The sequence below is a fragment of the Oncorhynchus masou genome, chromosome 25, assembly GCF_036934945.1.
Source record: "Oncorhynchus masou masou isolate Uvic2021 chromosome 25, UVic_Omas_1.1, whole genome shotgun sequence".
Taxonomy (NCBI): Eukaryota; Metazoa; Chordata; class Actinopteri; order Salmoniformes; family Salmonidae; genus Oncorhynchus; species Oncorhynchus masou.
Window position 1 is genome coordinate 31,244,383 of NC_088236.1, and position 24,950 is coordinate 31,269,332.

Genomic DNA, 24,950 nt, shown 5'->3' on the forward strand with positions numbered 1-24,950 from the left:
GGAGTCCACCTGTGGTAAATTCAATTGATTGGACATGATTTGGAAAGGCACACACCTGTGTATATAAGCACAGTTGACAGGACATGTCAGAGCAAAAACCAAGCCATGAGGTTGAAGGAATTATCCATAGAGCTCTGAGCCAGGATTATGTAGAGGCACAGATCTGGGGAAGGGCACCAAAACATTTCTGCAGCATTGAAGGACCCCAAGAACACAGTGGCCTCCATCATTCTTAAATGGAAGAAATTTGGAGCCACCAAGACTCTTCCTAGATCTGTCCCTCTGGCCAAACTGAGCAATCGGAGGAGAAGGGCCTTGATCAGGGAGGTGACCAAGAACCCGATGGTTACTCTGACAGAGCTCCAGAGTTCCTCTATGGAGATGGGAGAACCTTTCAGAAGAACAACCATTTCTGCACCAACCAGGCCTTTATGGTAAATTGGCCAGATGGAAGCCACTCTTCAGTAAAAGGGACATGACAGCCTACTTAAAAAAAATAATGTATGAGCCTAGTGTACGTACAGTGCCTTTAACTAGGCAAGTCAGTTAAAAAAAAATCTTATTGTCAATGACTGCCTTCCCCAGCCAAACCCAGACGATGCTGGGCCAATTGTCCACCTCCCTATGGGACTCCCAATCATGGCGAGTTTTGATACAGCCTGGAATCAAACCAGGGTCTGTAGTGGCGCCTCTAGCACTGAAATGCAGTCCCTTAGACCACTGCGCCACATGGGAACCCACTTGGAGTTTGCCTACTTTGAACCATGGTGGTGGCAGCATCGTACTGTGGGGATGTTTTCAGGTGGCAGGGACTGGGAGACTAGTCAGGATTGAGGGAAAGATGAATGGACCAAATTACAGAGAGATCCTTGATGAAAACATGCTCCAGATTGCTCAGGACCTCAGACTGTGGCGAAGGTTCACCTTCCAACAGGACAAGGACCTTATCCACACAGCCAAGACAACGCAGGAGTGGCTTTGGGAAAAGTCTCAATGCCCTTGAGTGGCCCGGTCTTGAACCCGATTGAACATCTCTTTAGAGACCTGAAAATAGCTGTGCAGCGATGCTCCCCATCCAACCTGACAGAGCTTGGGAGGATCTGCAGAGAACAATGGGAGAAGCTCCAAAAATACAGGTGTGCCAAGCTTGTAGCGTCATACCCAAGAAGACTCGAGGCTTTAAATCAAAGCCAAAAGTGCTTCAACAAAGTACTGAGTAAAGGGTCTGAACACTTATGTAAATGTTATATTTCAGTTTTTTTTTATATAATGTTCAAAAATGCCAAACAGTTTTTGCTTTTTCATTATGGGATATTGTGTGTAGATTGAATATTTTTTTCCCCTCAATCAATTTTAGAATAAGGCTAACGTCACAATGTGGAATAAGGCAAAGGGTCTGAATACTTTCCGAATGCACTGCATCTTCCCTTGTCCTCAGTCCTACATCATCGTCTCCCTTTTTCTCTCCCTGCTCATCTTTTTCTAATGCACATTCTCTTCTCTCTTTCAATGCCTTCCTCCCTGCCCTCTCCTCTCGTCCCCCTGTCCCTCTCACAGAGAAGCTGATTGAGGGACTGAAGTCCCCTGAGACATCTCTGCTGCTCCCTGACCTTTTACCCCTGGCTGACCCCTTCAGCAGCTCTGCAGAGGGGAACAGCAATGGTAACAGGCTCTTCTGCCTGTCTGCATGCCTTCCTCTCCCCTTCCTGTATCCTCTCCACACATTAGAGATGTTTCAGGTTGTTTATGAACTGAAGTCTGTCTCATCTACCTTTTATTCTCTGGAGCTGGGAGCTCTTTGGTTTCCTCTCTCTTCTCATTCATTTCCTTATCTGACTGTGTCTCCTCCTCTTTCATCAGCAGTGAAGGCTGAGATGTGTGTGGACTCTTTCATCCCGGGCCTGGATACAGTCTCAGCCAGCCTGCCAGGTTCGTGCCCTGTACTGTACCTTACTGTTCTTACCACACATTTGTGTCAGCCTTAAATAATATAGGCAATGTTATTACATTATCACTTGGCTTGCATTAATTAATATGACGTGTGCTCTGTGTGGTGCCACAAGTGAGTTAATGAGTTATTGGGATAACACTAAGATTGAATGTTTTTTTTCTGGCACCAACATCATACAGAGATATGATTCTTAGTTCAGGAGCTCTGTTGCTGTTTCCTTTGTGTTAACTATTGCTTGGTGTTGAAAGGACCAGGTAATTTATCAGTAACCTGCGCAAACATACCCTGCCAAGGATGGCTGACAGGTTTCCCTGCACCAAATTAATATTCCCTTTCGCCATTTCTTCAATGCTGTCCACTAAACTGTCTGGAACGGTTGCGACAGTGAGTGTCTAGGTTTATTGCTATGATCCATTGCCATGATGTACTCTTGAGGGCGAACAGGAAAACATTTGCAGTGCACTTTTAATTAGAATTGCTGATAATGCTCCAGATAAACTTGAGCACAGTGTGAATATTTGTGTCATGACTGACATTCCCCAGTGAATGTAGGCTGGATGTGGGGGCAAGGCCGCTACTGCTGAGTGATAGAACGTGTCTGCTGCCCCTGAGTTTGACCTCTCAACATCACGCAGTAGGCAGTTTTTCCCTCCTCTCCCACCTTTTGGTGGTAGTGTTAATCTGCTCCTCTAGAGGGCACCAATGGTCCTGTCATGGTCCAACTCCTACATACAGCAAAGTACCATTACTAGTTTGGGGTTTGTTCAGGGGATATCTACTTTGAGGATGGACATAAGGTACCAGTCAAACGTTTGGAAGCACCTACTCATTCTAGGGTCTGTCTTGATTTTATTTTTGTACTATTTTCTACATTGTAGAATAATAGTGAAGGAATCAAATCTATGAAATTACACATGGAATCATGTAGTAACCAAAAAAGTGTTCAACATATCAAAATATATTTGAGCTTTGAGATTCTTCAAAGTAGCCACCCTTTACCGTGATAACAGCTTTGCACACTCTTGGCATTCTCTCAACCAACTTCATGAGGTAGTCACCTGGAATGCATTTCAATTAACAGGTGTGCCTTGTAAAAAGTTAATATGTGGACTATCATTCCTTCTTAATGTGTTCGAGCCAATCAGTTGTGTTGTGACAAGGTAGGGGTAATATACAGAAGATAGCTGTATTTGGTAAAAGATCAAATCCATATTATGGCAAGAACAGCTCAAATAAGCAAAGAGAAATGACAGTCCATTATTTTAAGACATGGTCAGTCAATCTGGAAAATGTCAAGAACTTTTAAAGTTAATTCAAGTGCAGTCGCAAAAACCATCAAGCACTATGAATAAACTGGCGCTCATGAGGACCGCCACAGGAATGGAAGACACAGAGTTACCTCTACTGCAGAGGATAAGTTCATTAGAGTTTTAACAGAACCTCCGATAGCACCCAAATAAATGCTTCAGAGTTTAAGTAACAGAGACATCTCAACCCCAACTGTTCAGAGGAGACTGCGTGAATCAGGCCTTCATGGTCAAATTCCTGAAAAGAAACCACTATTAAAGGACACCAATAATAAGAAGAGACTTGCTTAGACCAAGAGACACGAGCAATGGACATTAGATTGGTGGAAATCTGTCCTTTGGTTTGGTGAGTCCAAATTTGAGATTTTTGATTCCGACCGCCATGTCTTTGTGAAACGCAGAGTAGATGAATGTATGATCTCTGCATGAGCGGTTCCCACCGTGAAGCATGGAGGAGGTATGATGGTGTGGGGGTGCTTTTCTGGTGGCACTGTCAGTGATTTTATTTAGAATTCAAGGCACACTTAACCTCTAGCGTCGAGCAATCCCGTATCCGGGAGCGTAATCATAGCCTCAAGGTAATTAGCATAACGCAACATTAACTATTCATGAAAATCGCAAATGAAATGAAAGAAATATATTCACTCATAAGCTTAGCCTTTTGTTAACAACACTGTCATCTCAGATTTTCAAAATATGCTTTTCAACCATCGCTACACAAGCATTTGTGTAAGAGGTATTGATAGCTAGCAAGGCATTAGCCTAGCATTCAGCAGGCAACATTTTCACAAAAACAAGAAACATTCAAATAAAATAATTTACCTTTGAAGAACTTTGGATGTTTTCAATGAGGAGACTCTCAGTTAGATAGCAAATGTTCAGTTTTTCCAAAAATATTATTTGTGTAGGAGAAATCACTCCGTTGTTCATCATGTTTGGCTAAGAAAAAAAAACAAATTCAGTCATTACAACGCCAAACTTTTTTCCAAATTAACTCCATAATATCGACAAACATGGCAAACGTTGTTTTAGAATCAATCCTCAAGGTGTTCTTCACATATCTATTCGATGATAAATCATTCGTGGCAGTTGTGTTTCTCCTCTGAAGAAAATGGAAACATGCACGCAGCTGGAGATCACGCAATAATTTCGACAGAGGACACCAAGGGGGCACCTGGTAAATGTAGTCTCTTATGGTCAATCTTCCAATGATATGCCTACAAATATGTTACAATGCTGCAGACACCTTGGGGAAACGACAAAGTGTAGGCTCATTCCTGGCGCATCCACGGCCATATAAGGAGACATTGGAACACAGCGCCTTCAGAATCTGGGCCATTTCCTGTTTGAAATTTCATCTTGGTTTCGCCTGTAGCATAAGTTCTGTGGCACTCACTGACAATATCTTTGCAGTTCTGGAAACTTCAGAGTGTTTTCTTTCCAAAGCTGTCAATTATATGCATAGTCGAGCATCTTTTCCTGACAAAATATCTTGTTTAAAACGGGAACGTTTTTTTTTAATCCAAAAATTAAAAGAGCGCCCCCTATATCGAAGAAGTTAACCATCATGGCTACCACAGAATTCTGCAGCGATACGCCATCCCAACTGGTTTGCACTTAGTGGGACTATCATTTGTTTTTCAACAGGACAATGACCCAACACAACTCCAGGCTGTGTAAGGGCTATTTGACCAAGAAGGAGAGTGATGGAGTGCTGCATTCGATGACCTGGCTCACCCAACCTCAACCCAATTGAGATGGTTTGGGATGAGTTGGACCGCAGAGTGAAGGAAAAGCAGCCAACAAGTGCTCAGCATATGTGGGAACTCCTTCAAGATGGTTGGAAAAGAATTCGAGGTGAAGCTGGTTAAGAGTGTGCAAAGCTGTCAAGGCAATTTTGTAGTTTTGATGTCTTCACTATTATTCTACAATGTAGACAATAGTGCAAATAAAGAAAAACCCTTGAATGAGTAGGTGTGTCCAAACTTTTGACTGGTACTGTATTTCTGAGAGTATGAAGCTCATTTTGGTCTAAACTATTTTCTGTGCTTAGGCTCATGGGCTTTCATTTTCGTTCCTTCTTCCTCCCTCCATCTTAACCCCTGGCCTCCGCTCCCTCAGACTCTCTGGCTGGAGAGGACTCTCTGCTGGGCTGCTCTCTGCTGTCTCACACCTCCACCCCTGGGGATCAAACTATCTGTGCACCACCCTCCTCCTGCTCCTCTGCCCCTCCTGGCTCTGCTTCCTGTCTGGACAAGCTAGCTCCAGTCTCATTTGGCACTGCCCAGACATCTGCTGGTAAGACCTCTCTCCAGCTGTCATATATTGTATACCTGTGGTGAAACTCCTCACAGCAAGTCTGACCTCTGATCACAGTACCACAGACCTGCAATATCGCTCAGCTGTAACACCCAGTCAGACTACTAATATATACATGTTCAACACCAAGAAACCTTTGAATGGATGATGTTAAACTACCCAGTTAACTATCATATTACTCACATCAACATGAACTATATCATTTCAACTGGGGAATGAGATATTGAGATAGACATGTTGGCAGCCTGTATCAAAGGGCCCTTTCTTTGTAGCGCTATACAGCTGCCACAACATTGTGGGACCTTCTGCAGACCATTGACTCATTTACAAAAGCCACATCAGATGCATGGCTTAGTACTAATGCTGTGACTGCTCTGGCTGCGTCTGTCTCTGTACTCCCTGCACACTCCCCTCCTCCCTCGCTCTCTTCTGGGCTGCGCTAACCTCCCCCTCCATCACCCCTTCACCTCCTCTCCTCCACCTGCAGAATCTGCTTACCTCATGTTGGGCTTCCAGCCACCCGAGGCTGGGGAGAAGGGCACTGAGGACGAGTTTGACCCCATCCCTGTGCTCATTTCCAAACACTCCAACAACCAAGGTATGTAAGGCAGGCCAGCAGTGTGTAGATAGGGTTGGATCTATGTGTCTCATTGATCCACACAGAGGATCAAAGTACTGTTCTGTATGAGCTGCCTTCCTCAACCCACATAACTGCCAGGGGACCACGAATGAGCACAGCCATTACTGAGAAACCTGAGCTAACACCTTAGTTCATCACTTACACCTGCTGAGAGCAACCATGGCTGGATGTGCTGTGACATTAACTAGCCCTCCCCATCCTAGCATGATTTCACATCAGTGTGTTTCTCATTTGACTTTTCACTGGTTGAACTTTGCCAATAAGAATTGGCAGTTCCGATCAACGGCAGGCACCATTATGCAGTTGTTTTATACAGTCTGTCAGAACAGAAGCACCAAAGGCAGAACATTAAGCCATCTTTTAAGAGTAGTGTCTTCTAGAGATTAGGACAACATACAAGATGTCCTCCTCCCAGCAAGCACTCTTTCCCTGAAATGCTGCGGCTGCATATAGATAATCTTGGCTTACTTTCTCTCTCTTCTTCTCTTTCTACCCGTCTTCCTCATTCACTCCTTTATGCTCCTGTCATCCCACCCTCTCTCCTGTCCTATTTTATTTCACCAACTCTCAATTCTTTGCTAAACTGTCCTTTCTCCTATTCTCTCTCTCAAATACTCTCTAAATATTACTCTCTCCTGCTGGTTCCCCTTTCTCCCACTTCTCTCTTCCTTGCTCCATCCATGTCCTCCTCTCTCTCTGTCCCTCTCTCTCTTTCTGGCACGTTTCAGGTGGTCACTCGCGCAGCAACAGTGGCACTTCAGAGTCCAGCATCCCCAACTTGGCCCGCTCCCTTCTGCTGGTGGATCAGCTCATCGACCTCTAGGGGGTGGGAGCGAGAGGTCGAAGGGGCAGCTTGCAGTCGTAACATGATGGGGAGAGGGGGCAGTAGAGGCACTTATGTAGCACTTTGCAAGGTGAAATGGAGGAGATTTAGTGTGGACTAGAGAATACTTTCTCTGGTGTGCCTCCGTGCCCCCGCCTCCATCTCTTGCTTTCTTGATACGCTGGTTTCAAACCATTCATCCTGGCCGTTGGCATTCCCATGTTGGTAGCAACATGGCATTAACTCCCCGTCCTGACAGACTGTCTGCTTCTGTCTTGGCTGCACTGTGGTCTTTATCACGCTGTCATCCATCTGTCAACATTCCTCTTTGTCCTGCCTTGCGGTTTCAACTCCACGCTATTCACATACTGCCTGGCTTGCCCATAACCCCATTGGCTTTGCTGTTTTACAATATTTGATCAGGGTTTATGCAAACGTATGTGTCCCAGGTCTGACCATGTAACACAGCAGTATAGTACTTCTATCTCTCCTAGCTATCTGTATGCACTCTTCCTGTAGCAGCTATGACCATGTCTGGTCATTAGAGCAAAGCAGGCCTTTAGGAAAGCAGACGCTGACTGAACTATCACAAGCTGCTTGCATGGGCCATACAGATGAGACCAATGAGCTGTCAGTCCTTAGGCTCCTGCTGTGTTTTTAACTTTTCTCAAACTGCTGTGGTTCACCGGTGCCCCCTGGGAATGTTTGGCTGTCTGTCATTCTGAGGTCAAAAGCGCTTCTGCAACATGCCCTGTTATGGTGGACATTTACAGGCTATGTCTAGCTACCCCAAAACTGCCTCTGATTGTCTGGTCTTCTACAACAGCCATCTCCTTGACTGCACAACCATGTTTATCTTGGCTGTGCTTTATGTAAGAGATTAAAAATAAAAATAAATGTATCTGAACATTCCCTGGGATTATTGTTCCCGTGTTGTGCATTTCCTGTAGTTTAAGGTCATATTGAGCTAGTGCATTTTGCCTCTTACTATACCTCTAAGTATAATAATTATCTGGAAAGGTTGACTCATTCGTGGTATTATTCTAAATGTGTGTAATTCATTTGATTGCCCTCGTCTTCTTGGTCATACTGTACATTAAGACGGGTGCTCAAGACATTTCTCTCTTGGGCAGAATGCATGCTAACTAGTTATTGATCATGTGTATTCCAATAAGAGCTTTATTGTGGCTATTCTGTTTGATTTGGGTTTCTGTCCTCGGCCCATTGGCAAGGATAACAGATCTACTTTTCCCAGAATGTGAGAGAGAAACGAGTCCCATATTGAGCATGGATACAGCTGAACAGTGCAATGGTTGTGTATCTCATTGGTTGTTTAGTGAGGGTCATCTGATCTTTACCAGTGAGCCAGCAGAGTGAGACGTGGGGTTAGCTGATCTTTACCAGTGAGCCAGGAGAGTGTGGAAGTTAGGTCAGCTGATCTTTACCAGTGAGCCAGGAGAGTGAGAAGTAGGGTCAGCTGATCTTTACCAGTGAGCCAGGAGAGTGTGGAAGTAAGGTCAGCTGATCTTTACCAGTGAGCCAGCAGAGTGAGAAGTAGGGTCCGCTGATCTTTACCAGTGAGCCAGCAGAGTGAGAAGTAGGGTCCGCTGATCTTTACCAGTGAGCCAGGAGAGTGAGAAGTAGGGTCCGCTGATCTTTACCAGTGAGCCAGCAGAGTGAGAAGTAGGGTCCGCTGATCTTTACCAGTGAGCCAGGAGAGTGAGAAGTAGGGTCCGCTGATCTTTACCAGTGAGCCAGCAGAGTGAGAAGTAGGGTCCGCTGATCTTTACCAGTGAGCCAGCAGAGTGAGAAGTAGGGTCAGCTGATCTTTACCAGTGAGCCAGCAGAGTGAGAAGTAGGGTCAGCTGATCTTTACCAGTGAGCCAGCAGAGTGAGAAGTAGGGTCAGCTGATCTTTACCAGTGAGCCAGCAGAGTGAGAAGTAGGGTCTGCTGATCTTTACCAGTGAGCCAGCAGAGTGAGAAGTAGGGTCTGCTGATCTTTACCAGTGAGCCAGGAGAGTGAGAAGTAGGGTCTGCTGATCTTTACCAGTGAGCCAGCAGAGTGAGAAGTAGGGTCGGGTCCGCTGATCTTTACCAGTGAGCCAGGAGAGTGAGAAGTAGGGTCGGGTCAGCTGATCTTTACCAGTGAGCCAGCAGAGTGAGAAGTAGGGTTGGGTCAGCTGATCTTTACCAGTGAGCCAGCAGTGTGAGAAGTAGGGTCTGCTGATCTTTACCAGTGAGCCAGCAGAGTGAGAAGTAGGGTCGGGTCCGCTGATCTTTACCAGTGAGCCAGGAGAGTGAGAAGTAGGGTCGGGTCAGCTGATCTTTACCAGTGAGCCAGCAGAGTGAGAAGTAGGGTTGGGTCAGCTGATCTTTACCAGTGAGCCAGCAGTGTGAGAAGTAGGGTCTGCTGATCTTTACCAGTGAGCCAGCAGAGTGAGAAGTAGGGTCCGCTGATCTTTACCAGTGAGCCAGGAGAGTGAGAAGTAGGGTCGGGTCAGCTGATCTTTACCAGTGAGCCAGGAGAGTGAGAAGTAGGGTCGGATCAGCTGATCTTTACCAGTGAGCCAGGAGAGTGAGAAGTAGGGTCGGATCAGCTGATCTTTACCAGTGAGCCAGGAGAGTGAGAAGTAAGGTCAGCTGAGCTTGGGTTTTGTCTGCTTGTGTTGTGCTGGTGTTGTCCTACAGCCAATCACAGTTTCTTTTTGTTCCATGTGTCTCTGTTGCACATTTCATCCTCATCATTAATCTCCCTTCTTCCCAATCTACTCATCCATACTACACAAACACACACCTTGATGTTGCTTGTATATAGTGTAATGATCTGGACAAATATCCATAACCAACTCATATGTATATAGAACCACTATTTCCTCGTTCTCCCATTGTAAAGAAGTAGGTAAAGTATACTGAACAAGAATAGAAGTGCAACATGCAACAATTTCAACGATTTACAGTTCATATAAGGAAATCGGTCAATTTTAATAAATCCATTAGGCCCTACTCTATGGACTTCACATGACTGGGTAGGGGTGCACCCACTGGGGAGCCAGGCCAAGCCAATCAGAATGAGTTTCCCCCACAAAAGGGCTTTATTCCAGACAGAAATACTCTGCAGGTATAGAGCTTCTTGATATGCCTCACCTGTCAGGTGGATGAATTGTCTTGGCAAAGGAAAAAGGTTTACGAACAGGGATGTAAAACAAATTTGTGTACAAAAGTAATACCCTTTTTGTGGACATTGAACATTTGGGGATATTTTATTTCAGCTCATGAAACATGGGACCAACACTTTACATGTTGCGTTTATATTTTTTATCAGTATACATTTTAAAGTGCTTCATATTTAAAGACCTATCATAATATGAATAAATGTGACAGTGCTATAGAATTAATTAATGTATGAAGTGAGTATCAATATGAAATATATACAATTCATAAGTACATATTATAGATAAATGAAAAAAGTTTATTTCTGTGTATTCTTTATGGGGCTGTATTTAAGAGTGCAAAGATATTGTGTCCCTCCTATTTGTCCAAAGTATTTTTGTCTATCTTGTGGGAGACTATTTCAGCATAGGGAAGCCACTCTCTAGCCCCATGGTTTTAGCGATCTTAATGTGGTGGTGTTCTGAGAACAGCTCTGTGCTTGTGACCTGCCTTATTGGGGTATTATCTTAAACCTTCATCCTTGGTTTTCCCATAGTTTTTCCTGGTTTGATTTTCTTCCTCTGAGCTGTAGTTTATTTAACCCCTCCATCTGAAAACGGGGCTTATGACGGAAGGGTCTTCCTGATATCTCTGTCCTTTCCTCCTCCTTTACTGTTAACCCCTAAATGCATCAAACAAGCTAAGCTATATCGCCTACCTACTTACACGTTCCAATGCAGTCTCATTTGTTGGAAACAGAACCAAAATGTGTCTTACTCTTGACACATCTTCATCATCCTCCCAGCCAGCATAATCAGGTGATATAATTTACTACCTTGTACCCACACTTGATTTACCTGAGGAATATTCAAATTAGATGATACAATGTTTCAGAAACTAAACTGAAATGAAACCCATCTAAGAACTCTCAACTCCACAAAATGCATTTATTCAATTTCAAAAAGTATTGTTTCCATACTTGGAAAATAGACAAAGCAAAAATATACATTTCCATTTGAGGTGTTACTGCTAGTATCGCATACTTTAAGTTGAAGTTAATTTCTTCGTTTTTTTTTAAACTTTGAAGTAAAAATGTGTTTTACCCCTCTCCAAACCATATATTGTTCAGTAAGTAGAAATTGGGCTGTGGCTTTTGAAGAGTGTCTGGAGAATCAGTAAAACTACTCTTATTTTGTTTTTCTCCGATCTACTTGTTGTACAGTTTTTTTGCAGGTTTAGGTGTGGCTGACCTATGCAAGTCTACAGTAGTGCTCATATTATTATCCTTAGACGTCACAGTGCTGTATTCAGTAGAGGTCTAGCCTTGCCAGTAGAATTTGACTTGTGTTGCTGTGAAACTGATGTCCCTAGTGTGTTTGCTGGGGCAAATATATGAACACTGTTGAACTGCGCAAACAGCAGTTGTCCATATGTGAAAGCACAGAGCTATTATCTAGCGTATACCTTATATTTTTATGAAATGAGAAAAATATTCAAAAAGAAAGGGACATTAAATAAACATCTGAATGTAACTCTAGTCTCCTTGGTGTATTTCTCAATTCATCAGTAGGAAATGAAGTTCAATATATGGTGGTGTTATGAGATAATTGAAAGAGCAAGTATAGGTAGATAACACATCAGTCTTTTGCTTAGTCACACACCCACATAATTCACTTCCCTAAAAATGTCAAGGCTCACACTTCAGACAGAAAACACAATCTGCTGTCAGTTTGCCAGTTTATGAATGCATTAATAGCTTTCGGAAGCCTTTTTTCCTCCTTTCGCCCTATCATAAACACTATCTCAGTACAGTATGGAAATGCTCACTCATCCTATTATGCCTTGGTGCTAGACTGAGCACATAACACACTGCAATCTTACATTTGGTTTGAGTACTCTCACACACCTAACTTCTTGCCTTTCAAACCACTGGAAGGTTGAGTATCTTAGAGCTACAGTTCCACCTCTTCTCTTACTCACACCCTGCCCAACTCTTTGCCCTCTGGCTGACTCTGAACTGTGCCCTAAATGGCTGCCACTAACCCTCTCCCCCTGGAGCTGCCGGCTAACTCCTGCTACCTGCACTACCAAGGTAAGACTGCCCCTGTTTCTGTCGCTCTCTGTCTGTCTGCTCCTGTCAATCTCATTCTCTGCTGGCACTCCAGTGAGTCCTCTCACTCTACCTTGTTTCCACGGGTCCATTTGCTCCTTATCAAGTCCCTATATCTTTATATAACTTACCAATAAAGAACCTAAATCTTCCAGTATTACTCTTTGTAGTGGTGCGTGGAATTGTTTTGGTGAGGGGTTGTGTCTGCTTAGAGGATGTTGGAGATCTCCTGAAAAACAAGTGGAAACAATGTATTTTTTTGTTGTAGTGATAGCGCTGAATAGTCGTCTGTCGCGTTGTGTTCATTGTGTTGTACAGAGTAGATCATGTTGTGTTTTTGGAGTCGTGCTGTGCTGGCTTGCTGCTGTTGGACCATTGTGCTGTTTCCATGGTGTTTACTTGTTTGTAGTAGAACTGTTGTACGTGTCATCTTTGGGAGTGGCCTATTGATGCTCTGTTAGACCAAAGGACCACAGACTGTGGTTCAAAGCTGAGAGAGGGTTTTCAATGTAAACTAAGTTGGAGTCTTAACCACCAGTCATCTTGTCTCAGTGTACACATCTTAAAGGGCAACTCCACCACTAACATCATTGTCATTATCTCCAGCACTATACTATTGTCTACATATGTGGAGATGGCACATTTCTATATTTTGTAGAAAACAAATATCTTGTTTAAAAGTTCTACCTGATTTGTGGTGATGTGGGAAGTCAGAAAAAACTCTCCTGACTTAGAAAATGACAGGTTTCTCTACTTTTTATCCTGCCCTGTGATGTCACAGATCATAGAAATGTGCCGTTTCCCCATAATGTAGACACTGGTATGGTGCTGGAGACAATGGATGAGGTTGAGAAGTGGCAGAATTGTCCTTTAAGTCTCATCCTTCACTTTGTCTTCTCCCCTCTGCAGAGCTGAAAGGGGAGAGTAAAAGCCACGCTGTGCTAGACAAGGGGAGGTCAGAGATTGAGCTGCCTGAAGAAGGCCACAGAGCAGACCAGGGCTGTGTCCACTCCAGCGATGAGGAATTTGAGGAGGAAGACAAGAGAAAGGAGGAGCAATGCAGGAGGGCCAGTGAGAGTGATGAGGTGGGCCATGACTGCAGTGGTTCCAGACCTTTGCTGCTGGATTCAGATGAAGAGGAGCAGCACCGGTCTGAATTACACCTCCCACCCTCCCAGCCACGCCTATCACACCCACAACTCTCCACTCCCTCCCACCAACCTACCCCGGGCCCACATGTCCCATGCCAGAATAATTCCCAACAGATGCCCCAGAAAGCCAGGGGGAGTGAGGGTGTCCGTGATGTCTTCTCCAAAGCCCCCTTCAAGGTTGGACAGGAAGAGGCAGGCGACGTGTTCGCAAATGCCCCGTTCCCACGTCCCCTTGTTGTGACTCAACAACATCCAGATGTCTTCCTGCAGGCCCCCTTTGTGAAGCCCAAGACCCTCCACCCTCACTCAGCTGTGCATTACCCTGTGGCCTCTGAAACAGCCCTCTTGAGCCAAGTGGCCCCGCAGCCTTTCCGCCCACAGGCCCTGGCCAAGTACTCCCGACACTTTCAAGGCCCATTGCCTCAGCAGCCTGTGACAGCTCAGAGGGTGTTGTCCAGCATGAGCAGGCAGACTGCTGGGAGCTCAGTACCCGTGGGACCCTTACACTCCTGGACTTCAGAGGTGAGTGCAGTAGACCCCTTTGTCTCTGCACCCTTTCACCTCAAGGCCCCGCAAGAGAAGCCCTGAAAGCTCCCATCCTTCCCTACAAAGCAGGGGAGCCAGCATTGGAGGCCACACCTGTGCACACTACACTAAAGCATACACACTGCATGCTGTCACCAGCACCGGGGCTGGGCTGTAGGGTGGCATAGAACTCTTAAGATCTTATCCTTTACCAACTCTGAAAGGTCTTGAAATTGCGCACGGTCATCATTGCACTTTTTTGCTGCATTAGAATAGAGGTTCCAGTCAGTCTCAGTTATCCCTGTGCTGGTAGCTGTCATATCCTTTGGTATGCACAGAGGATATGGCAGTTGTTTTTCTGCCTACCTCAGTTTGTCCTCAGCTTTTCCATTTGAGCGAAAACATTGCTCAATTTAGAGAGCTTCTTGACAGGGGCCTGTGTTGGAGGTTTAGAATCATGCAGGACACAGACACACACATCCCCCGTTCTAGGGTTAACCGCTTAATGAAATGTAACCCTCTGCTCCTTCACTCAGTTCATTATCCATTGCTCTGTAAGGTCCAATAAGTATTCCCATGACAGCCCTGATCTCTGAGTGATGATGTCACTACTCATCCAGGGGTTATTCTCTCACAGGGGCCCAAAAAAGGTCCAAGAAGGGAGGGGCCCAAGATTGTTGTTTTGGAAGTTATCTGATGACCATTTTAGCCCATTTCGTGGTGTATACTTTATACGAGGTAGGTTAATGTACATCTGGTGGTGCTGTCATATTTTTATCATTTATAATATTAATCCGATGCTGGATTATGTTGCACATGTCAAACTACAATGCATTATGAGTTGACATTTGAGCCTTTATTTTGATCCAATCCTTCTTTTCACTTGTGTTTATGGTCACCTGACTCAGTGCTGCTAAAGTCAGCCTAAGGCATCTGTCACTTACTGTACATGCAGGGCATATAGTACAGAGCATACCTTATTGAGGCCAAAGGTCAGAGTTTCACCTTAAACCTGTCATCACTTGTGGGTGCCTCTGCTGTATGTAATTTGGTGTTAGTTGACTTTCATTTTGAACTGAGGTTGTTAATGTTGTAGCAGAGACACCTTATAGAAGTCCTCAAATCTCACGACCAGCACTGTCGGCAAAGTCCCAGTCAGCACCTCCACTACACTCCGTCAGCATCTATTGTTAATGCTATGTAACTCTATGCACTCACATTCCACACCTGCTCATTCAATCATTTTCTTAAATAGCAAGCCTACATTCTACCTGCACTCGATTCAATAAGATTTGGAAACCTTTACAATCAGCAACCAATTCAACCTTTACAAATCAGCACCCCCTGTCAGAACATATCAGAATAACTAAAATCCTTGTGAAGCACCTCAAGCAAAACACACAACTTTCACCTGTGGCAAGTCAGACACACACTTCCCTACACATGCGCAAAAGACACAATTCCAAGTAAAGGGTCAACACATGGTTTCTTCATAAACCCATAAGCTTTCGCACTTCTACACCAGATTTTGCATTCCTTTTTTATAGCCATATGAAATGCTGATATGGTATTCTGCTGACTATTGTAGTCTTGAAGCACTTTTCAATGTTTGCGATCCATTACATGACTTAGAGATGGTGTGGACCAATAGACTTTCTCAGCTACTTGATCCAAAGTAAGAATCCCCGTCTTAAAATGAGAAATTATTCTGATTTGCTTTTTGTCATTCGTGATTACTCTTTGTATAACATGTTAATTCATCTGCCGTGCAAATGAAGACTGAACACCATCAGCAGCAATGATAATGTACTCTACAATTACATGTGTTGAGGTGACACAGCTTTCTGAAGTTGTTGAAATTGTTTTTGTGTGGGTCCTTTCCTGGAAAACTTAAAAGCAGCATTTTTGTTTGATTTGTCTGACTGTAATATGTTGTGTAGTAAAGTGTGGTGGCTGATTCAACAGCAAGCTTCACCTGCTGAACCCTAAAGGCACCCATATCAAAATACTTGAGTCATGCAAAGCTTGCCATTCAACACCATATCTTGTATGTCCTTGCGTAAAGATGAAGATAAATAAATGTATGCAAAACAAGTAAATCTCAGTTGTAATTTGTTGCATTTGTGTATCATGAGACGCACCCATATGCAGTGTGTTATAAGATGAACGTTCTCTACCTTGTGGTTATAGGTATGTATTACACTGAACTAAAATAAATGCAACATGTAAAGTGTTGGTCCCATGTTTGATGAGCTGACATTAAAGATCCCAGAAATCTTCCATACACACTTACTTTGCTCAAATTGTGGGGAAAAAAAATCATTTGCCAAGATATGCCACACCTGTCAGGTGGCTGGATTATCAAGAAGCTGATTAAACAGCATGATCATTACACAGTTGCACCTTGAGCTGGGGACAATAAAAGGCCATTAAAATGTGCAGTTTTGTCACAACACAATGCCACAGATGTTTCAAGTATGCGAACTGCAGGAATGTCCACCAGAGCTGTTGCTAGAGAATTTAATGTTAATGTATCTACCATAAGCCGCCCCCAACGTTGTTTTAGAAAATTTGGCCCAGCCCAGGATCTCCACATCTGGATTCTACACCTGCAGGATCATCTCAGATCAGCCACCCGGACAGCTTATGAAACTGTGGGTTTGCACAACAGAAGAATGTGTTGAAATTGTCTCAGGGAAGCTCGTCATCCGCACCAGGGTCTTGACCTGACTGCAGTTTGGCGTCGTAACCAACTTCAGTGGGAAAATGCTCACCTTCGATGGCCATTGGCACTCTGGAGAAGTGTACTCTTCACGGAGGAATCCCGGTTTCAACTGACGTCAACGTTGTGAATAGTGTCCAGTGGTGGTGGGGTCATGCTTTTGGCAGGCATAAGCTTCGGACAACGATCACAATTGCATTTTACTGATGGCAATTTGAATGCACAGAGATACCGTGACGAGATCCTGAGGCCCATTGTTGTGCCATTCATCTGCCATCACCTCATGTTTCAGCATGATAATGCACGGCCCCTTGTCTCAAGGATCTGTACACAATTCCTGGAAGCTGAAAGTGTCCCAGTTCTTCCATGCCCTGTATACTCAGAAATGTCACCCATTGAGCATGTTTTGGATACTCTGAATCAGTGTACGACAGCGTGTTCCAGTTCCGGACAATATCCAGCAACTTCGCACAGCCATTGAAGAGGAGTGGGACAACATTCCACATGCTACGTTCAACAGCCTGATCAACTACGCGAAGGAGCTGTCGCGCTGCATGAGGCAAATGGTGGTCACACCGGATACTGACTGGTTTTCTGATCCAAGCCCCTAACTTTTTTTTAAGCTATCTGTGACCAACAGATTTATGTCTGTATTCTCAGTCATGTGAAATACATAGATTTAAGGCTTCATTTATTTATTTCAATTGACTGATTCCCTTGTGAACTATCATTACAATCTTAGAAATTGTTGCATGTTGCATTTCTATTTTTGTTCAGTGTATACAGGAACCATGTTTTGGTTCCTACACAAAATGCGGTGCCAGGGAAATAATACAAGGACGGTTTCTTCCTTGGAGTTTACAGGAAATTGCGTATAAGCATCACAAACATGGCGACTTACAGGCAGGTCGGGAGGTTGTTGGGTATTTCTGCAAGAATTTCAAGTCCGTAAGTTGTGCTCTGTTGAACACTGACTGAGCATGTATTTAAAGCTGTAGTAATGCATGTTTTCATCTTTTCCTCTCACTACGTGTTCGTCAACTAATAAGTTAGCGGCTAACCTTTAGCTAGCTCTGTTTCATAAGATAAGGTCTGACGCAGTTTAGGAGTAGCGAGGTAACGTGATTATTGTTGCTCAATCTCCAGTAAAAAGTTATTATAGTTGCAATATGATTGAACTGGTTTAATAAAACATTTTAATTTGTAGCTAGCAAACTAGCTAGTTGCTCAGCTTGCCTCATTGGTGAAAAATGCATAACCCCACAGAGCTCAGCAAGCACAATAATATCCCTACTTGCATAATTAATACGGGTGCGTTTGATCACAGGAATATTTTCATACTGGATTTTTTTTTTAAATAAATTGCTGCCCAGGTCTCCAACTGATTAAATTGTTAATTGTCAGCGTGCTGTGTTGCATCATGTGACATCATATTGTCAAATCTAGCGTGATGTGACTGGTTCTGTTTTTATTTGGTCTGGTTGATCGCGGTGATCAATTTACCCTATTCTTATTCTAAATTGATCAAAATGTTTTTTCTTTAGGCTTGCTGTGCGTGCATATCAGTTTGCTGGACTGCATTGGACTCCACACAACATTGGTGTTACCAGGAGATGGTCACTGCCACCATTTTCAGTTGTATCTGGTAGGCATGAAAACCCTGTACGGTGTATAGAAATGTCTTCGGGAGCTATCTAAAATGTGTTTAAGCACCACAATTGCTCAAATTACTTTGACACTATGCCCCTCTTTCCAGCAAGGACCATGTTTATTCAGACCCAGGACACTCCCAACCCAAACAGCTTGAAATTTCTGCCTGGTCGCATGGTCCTTGAACAAGGAACGATGGATTTTACTGCACCCCGTGAAGCCTATTGCTCCCCCCTTGCAAGGTTAATGACTTAGGCTACTGAAACCATGTCTACCAATATTGAAAATAACATTTAAACAATTAAAAGAACAAGCAGTCTGAGACATCTTGTTACAGCCCAAACTTATCTTGTGCAACATTGTAATACATATTATTTCTTCAGGCAGCTATTTAGAATCGATGGTGTCAAGGGTGTCTTTTTGGGTCCTGACTTCATAACTATAACCAAGGTAATATTACCAGTCATTTACATGTATATTTTAAAATGTCATGTCTGAATCATGGGTAGAAATGATAAGAATTGCTCTGTTTCTGGCTTCTTATTCAGACAGATGTAGATCTGGAATGGAAGTTAATCAAACCTGATGTGTTTGCTGCCATTATGGACTTCTTCACATCTGGACTCCCTGTTGTCAATGAGGAGGACACCCCTCGTGCAGATACAGGTATGGAACATAACTATTCACACACCTGATTCAATACATATTACAATCACCTTTGGCAGCGATTTACAGCTGTGATTCTTTTTGGGTGAGTTAAGTGCTTTGCCAACCTGGATTGTACAATATTTGCACATTATTTTTTTAAATTCTTCAACTGCTGTCAGGTTGGTTGTTAGTCATTGATTGCCAGAAATGTTTAAGTCTTGCCATAGAATTTCAAGACTGTTTTAAGTAAACTATAATTAGGCAACTCAGGAACATTCAATATCGTCTTGGTAAGGTAACCCCATTTAGTCGATAGGCTGTTGGTCAACAGGTTTATTTAGTCGAGCAGTATCAAAAACACCCGTCTGATTCGCGCCTGTCTGAGTGGACTAATCCATAGTGGAGGCCGTGGGAATGGCACAGACCATCGCTCTAAGACGTGCTACTGAAATTGTATATGGTTATTACATAAGAACAATAGTGCAACACTAATAAAAAAATGTCTCTTGTGTTTGGATAGTGGTCACTGTCCGTGGTTCTGAAACGCATCAGTGCGCTGTTGAACTGGCACTTTTTCCTAGACCATGTTGCTATGTGTTAACCAGCATATTGGTGTTGAGAAAAATGCGGTGAGGCAGCAGCGGAGTTAGGAGACGAGAAAACAGCCCTTGCTTTAATTGTCTAAGAAGAGTGAGGAGAGAGGATACCCCAACTTAATTAGGTGTATAATCAATAGCCTAGCTGTTAAATGTGCCTGGTTTTATAAATGACAGTACCAGTCAAAAAGTAGTGAATACTGCAAAACCCATTGCAGTATTCACGACTTTGTTCAAGCTATCCATGGGAGTTTCATTTTCAGCGTTCCAGTCAAACTCATTCGACGTTTGTTCCTTTGCAATGAATTGTTCCATACATTCCTCCAAGATACTCCCATCAGGGTTTTCCTCTCCCAGTACCTGATCAATTCTGTTCAACAGCCTTGTTGCCGTCCTTGTCGTTTTTGACTGTTTCAATTGTGCAAGTTCCCTCATTGTTTCTCCTGGTCAACTCCACATTTCCAATATAATCCTCAGTATCAATTTTTCTTGTCATTTTCTTTGAGGAATCCTTCCCTCGTGGGTTTTGGCATCAACTTGTGGCGTATAATCAGGAGTCCCGAAGTATTACTTGCAGTTTAAAATAAATCAGGTTTTATGCCCTATTGTTTTTCAAATTTTAACTTTAGGGAAAGTGGACCAATAATAAAAATGAAAATGCCATTATTTTGCCCTTGCAGGTCTGCTCCTGCCAGGACAAACACAAGTTTGGCATGGCACCTGTAGCCCAGCACAAGTGTATTGAAATTGATCATGAAAAGCTTTGGTGGGGGGCTCGGCGCAGTTCAGAGTGGCGCTGAACTCTGAGCGGTTTCTCCCGCACTTGCTTGCAGTCACACTTCATGGTCCTGAAAATGTATTATTAGGATTAGGCACCTTTGGCTTGGGGGTTAACATGACATTCTTCATAAAGTTATAACATACCTCACCAACGAGAATAACAGCACTGAACCTTTTCTTTTTTTAGATGTAGGAATTGGAGAACTCATAGGGAGTGATTTTAGACCATTCCTCCACACTGAATCCTTCGATTCTTGATATCCTGTGCATTAGAACTGCCCTCTTCGATGCAAACCACATGTTTTAAAGTCCGGAGATTGCCATTGTAAGATGATTTTTTGGGGGAGGGGCCAATTAACCATTTCTTTGTGGATTTTGATGTTTGCTTGGTCTTGCTGGAAGATCCAAGTTTCCACCTCCTGGCAAAGGTGGCCGCTGGGTAAAGTTCACGATGCCGTTGACCTTAACGAGATCCAGGACCAGTGGACGCAAAATAGCCCCATAACATAAGATCCACCACCATATTTTACAGTAGTTGTGGGGTTATTTTCTGCTCCTGCATTATTATTTTGATGCCTAACCCACCACTGTTGTGCGTGGCCAAAGAGCTCTATTTTCATGTCATCTGACCAAAGCACTAGTTCCAATATAAGTGCAGTTTAGCAAACTCCAGGCATTTACATTTGTTGGATGACATGAAAATAGAGCTCTTTGGTGGGTTTGACGTCGAAATGAGTGGCATATCAATCTACCATTTTCAACCCGTATACAAATTACGGGCTGTGAATGGAAAGGGCTACCTATTATATTAAAGATGGTTGCATTTATTTCCTGTGTTAAATGTTAAGTAATGTAAGCATATTTTTGCATGAACTGTTCCTTTTGTCTTTACAGCACCATCAGAGGATGATGATGAGGTGATTGCTATGATCAAAGAGCTTCTGGACACCCGAATCAGGTATCATTACTGTAGTTATACATAGCCTTTAGCTGATATCTCCCTCCCTGTTATCAGAAGTGTCTCTGCTCAATGCAGTATCTGTATGTATTAAATTCTTAACTCATGTGGCTTCCCCCAGGCCAACAGTGCAGGAGGATGGTGGAGATGTCCTGTATTGTGGCTTTGAGGATGGCATTGTAAAGTTGAAGCTGCAGGGCTCCTGCACCAGTTGCCCCAGCTCCATGGTCACTCTGAAGAGTGGCATCCAGAATATGTTGCAGTTCTATGTCCCTGAAGTGGAAGGAGTGGAGCAGGTTTGTACCCTGTACAAAAGAACGAGCAGAATTGTAGGTGGTTGCCTGTAGGTCTAGTTCTCGATTTCACAAGACGAACCTAAAGTGTCATGTACTTTTCCAGGTGAAGGATGAGCAAGAGGAGGTTGCCCAAGGCTGAGTCCAATGGAAACTACTCAGACCCTATAGACATTCCTCTTACCCTCTCCCCTCCTGCAGCCACTCCTGACTCCAGTATAGCTGATTAATCCGCATTGTAGAGGCTTGTCTAAAGCACAGCAGTGACGAAGTAATAACTTCGCTGTTATTTTGAGAGATTTGTCATTGGACTTCATAAGTTCCCAGAGATTGTCAGCTGTCAACCTTTCTGGCTATGGGACTCGGTGTGTAAGAGAGGACCCCGCCTTGTCTGAAGTAGGTGTCCTTGTCCTGTTTTTTTTTTTGTTGGAAGGATTCCAGGCTGATTGGGTCCACAAACTTTTGTCTGACAATGTATTTATTGCAGTATCTCATTACCACACCATATAACTCAGTAAGTATTGGTTATTAAAAAAACAACTCCATCTGTATACAACACAAATGCGCAGACTGTATAATGTAAATAAAATAAAGTACATTGAATTAAGTGTATGCAGTTATTTTATAGAATGCCCTGAATATTGGCTACCAAATCCTTTGTCAATCTGACGGGAGAAGGTGCACATGTTGCACGGATAGAGGATACTTCTTTTGCCATTATGGTCTGGAGGAAAGCTTGAGTTTGCATTGCTTTCTAAGTCTATTACTATTATCGTACATTTAAATAAGTGATTAAAGACATAATTTATACATTTGTCTTTTTTTTTATCATCCACAAACCCTCATCTCTGTGCAGTCAACTATCTATAAAGTAACTTTTTGGGTGATCCAACCAAATTCACATAATGTAATTATGGATCGGTCATTCTCTGAGTATGTTTACATGCACATTAATAATTTCATATTAAACTGATTATGGCAGTAGGCAGGTTATGGAAATAGTCATGTAAACACCTTACTCTGCTAATCTTAATCGGCATACTTTAAAGAATTATCAGTGGCGTGTATCCATGGATGCCAAGGGCTTCCCCAAATAATTGACCAAGAAAAAAACATATTTTTCTGTCTTTTGTCTCTGTTTCTCATGAATTTCATTCAATTCACAAAAGGCTGACTGTATCTCACCAGAGAAAGCATGCAAGCGAAACAGCGTCCCTCTTTCTCCGTATGTGTAGCTCATCTATCTGATGCTGTCTGGTCAAAAAGAGAATGACATTGTTGCCGCTGTAGCATTGAATGCAAGGGAAGCCAGCGAGCATTTGGCCTCAATTAAAAATAGGTAATTTGTGTTGAGCTAAACTGAGTGCGCTCCGCTGTGAATGGTCCTGTCTCATCAAAAAAGAAAAATCTTGAATTGTTGCATCTTGTTGTCATCCTCCTGTGGGTAGCTAGCTAGCTAAAATAGTCCCTTTCATAAATTAGCCATGGGTGGAGATAGGGATTTAGACTTTTTTTTAAATTTTCCATACTGGCCAATGATTATAACGGCGATTCCAATCCTACTACCCTACTGTACTTTGCTCCATCTTTCCCTCGATCCTGACTAGTTTCCCAGTCCCTGCCACTGAAAAACATCACCACAGCATGATGCTGTCACCACCGTGCTTCACTGTAGGGATGGTGCCAGGTTTCCTCCAGATGTGACGCTTGGCATTCAGGCCAAAGATTTCAACCTTGGTTTCATCAGAACAGAGAATCACAAGTAAGCCCATACCTCCCAAGCTGAGTTCTGGATAAGCTCTGTGATCATAACCAAAGCTAAAATGAGTTTTCATAAGTGTAGTTTGACCACTGGGAATGGCTTTGATCACATAAATAAACTTGCTGAAAGGTATTAGATACTTATTCAATGTTATAAATTGTTTATATATGAAAGAATATTAGCCCTATTGTTGAAAACATCATTAAAATTCCTCTCATACCAGTTAGGCTAGAACAATGACTTATTCCTTACAGTTATGTCTGAATTATTCCACAAAAGAGCTTTATCTGGGGAAAGGTTGTGCAGGAAACATATTTCAGGACATTAAAGCTTGTTGGTGAAACCTAGCCAATTTAGCAGGTAATCTTCCAAGAATATAATTACATAAATTTCATAAATTTAAGACCTCCAAAATAATTAAACACATTGTTTGGAATGCAATTGCAAATTGATTCTGTATTGACCAAACATATTTTCAACCAATTGATCTTGAAAGTGTTATTTGTCAACAAAATCTAACACTTCCAGACCTTCAGATCTTAGTTTTCTTAATTTTCGGAGAGAAGTCCATATGTTGTCTAAGTATTTTTATGTATTCCTAAATATTTAACAGTCCTTTACAGGAATATTTTATATTTCTTTATCAGTCATATAAACATAAGATTTCACATTTAGAAATATTCAGTTTTAATCCAGACGCAATAGTGAATGCAGTGATAGCATTAAGGACATGCCTGACCTGGTCTTTGTCTTTTTTTTTAAAGAGTAGTATCATGAGCCAGTTGGGATATTTTCATATTTCTGTTAAAAAAAATTTAATGCAGATTTGCATTATTCAGAATATCTATAGGTAGAAGTTCCACTACCAAAATGACAAAATTGGGCATCCCTGTCGGACACCTCTGTTAATACTGAATCTTTTGGATGTATTAAGGTTAAGTATCACAGAACTATTTATATCTGTTAAACATGCAAATGACTTTGATAAAATGTTCACCGAAACCAAACCATTTGAGACCAAAAGAGAAATGAATGTTCAATTGAGTCGAAGGCTTTACAGAAGTCTAAAAATAAAAATAACAGCATCTGAGTCAATTGCATCTGAATAATCGAAAAGGTCCAAGGCTAAACGAATGTTGAAACTTATGTGATGGCCCTTCAAAAGCCTGTTTGAGTCTCTTTTAAAATGGTATCTATTCTTCTTTAATATTTTGGCATAAACCAGAGCAATCAATTTGTAATCAGTATTGAAAAAGTAATTGGTCTCCAATTGTCGATAAGAGAAGGGACTCTATCAGGCTTCGGAATCAGTGAAATAAGGCCCTGTTTCATGGTGGAGACCATTTCACCATTTTCAATGCAATCTTGAAACAAAAAATAGGGTATTCCAGTAACTCCCAAAACTGTCTATAGAATTCAACTGACAGGCCATCAGGGCCAGGTGATTTCCATGTTTTAATTGAATTCAGAGCCTCTCTCATTTCCTTGATTGACACAGGTGATTCACAAACTGATGGGAAATCCTCCCCAATCACAGGGAAATAATTCTGAACGTGGCAAATGT

At 42.7% G+C, this 24,950-nt stretch overlaps 2 protein-coding genes across 2 annotated transcripts in view; both read left to right on the forward strand.

Annotated features, from left to right (window-relative positions):
* The window catches only part of LOC135514110 (AP2-associated protein kinase 1-like), a 58,332-nt gene extending 42,256 nt beyond the window's left edge, over window positions 1-16,076 (forward strand). Inside the window, 5 exon segments of the mRNA XM_064937327.1 lie at window positions 1,558-1,662; window positions 1,861-1,929; window positions 5,380-5,556; window positions 6,065-6,175; window positions 13,211-16,076. Of these exon segments, the coding sequence (XP_064793399.1) occupies window positions 1,558-1,662; window positions 1,861-1,929; window positions 5,380-5,556; window positions 6,065-6,175; window positions 13,211-14,040 (1,292 nt within the window). The 3' untranslated portion in view covers window positions 14,041-16,076.
* Window positions 16,077-17,541: 1,465 nt separating this feature from the next.
* On the forward strand, window positions 17,542-22,231 carry nfu1 (NFU1 iron-sulfur cluster scaffold homolog (S. cerevisiae)). The gene is made up of 8 exons (XM_064937329.1): window positions 17,542-17,647; window positions 18,244-18,344; window positions 18,456-18,591; window positions 18,733-18,799; window positions 18,898-19,015; window positions 21,268-21,331; window positions 21,453-21,627; window positions 21,731-22,231. Exons 1-8 carry the CDS (start codon window positions 17,589-17,591, stop codon window positions 21,764-21,766), a joined length of 756 nt encoding a protein of 251 aa, XP_064793401.1. The 5' UTR covers window positions 17,542-17,588; the 3' UTR covers window positions 21,767-22,231.
* Window positions 22,232-24,950: the final 2,719 nt, after the last annotated feature.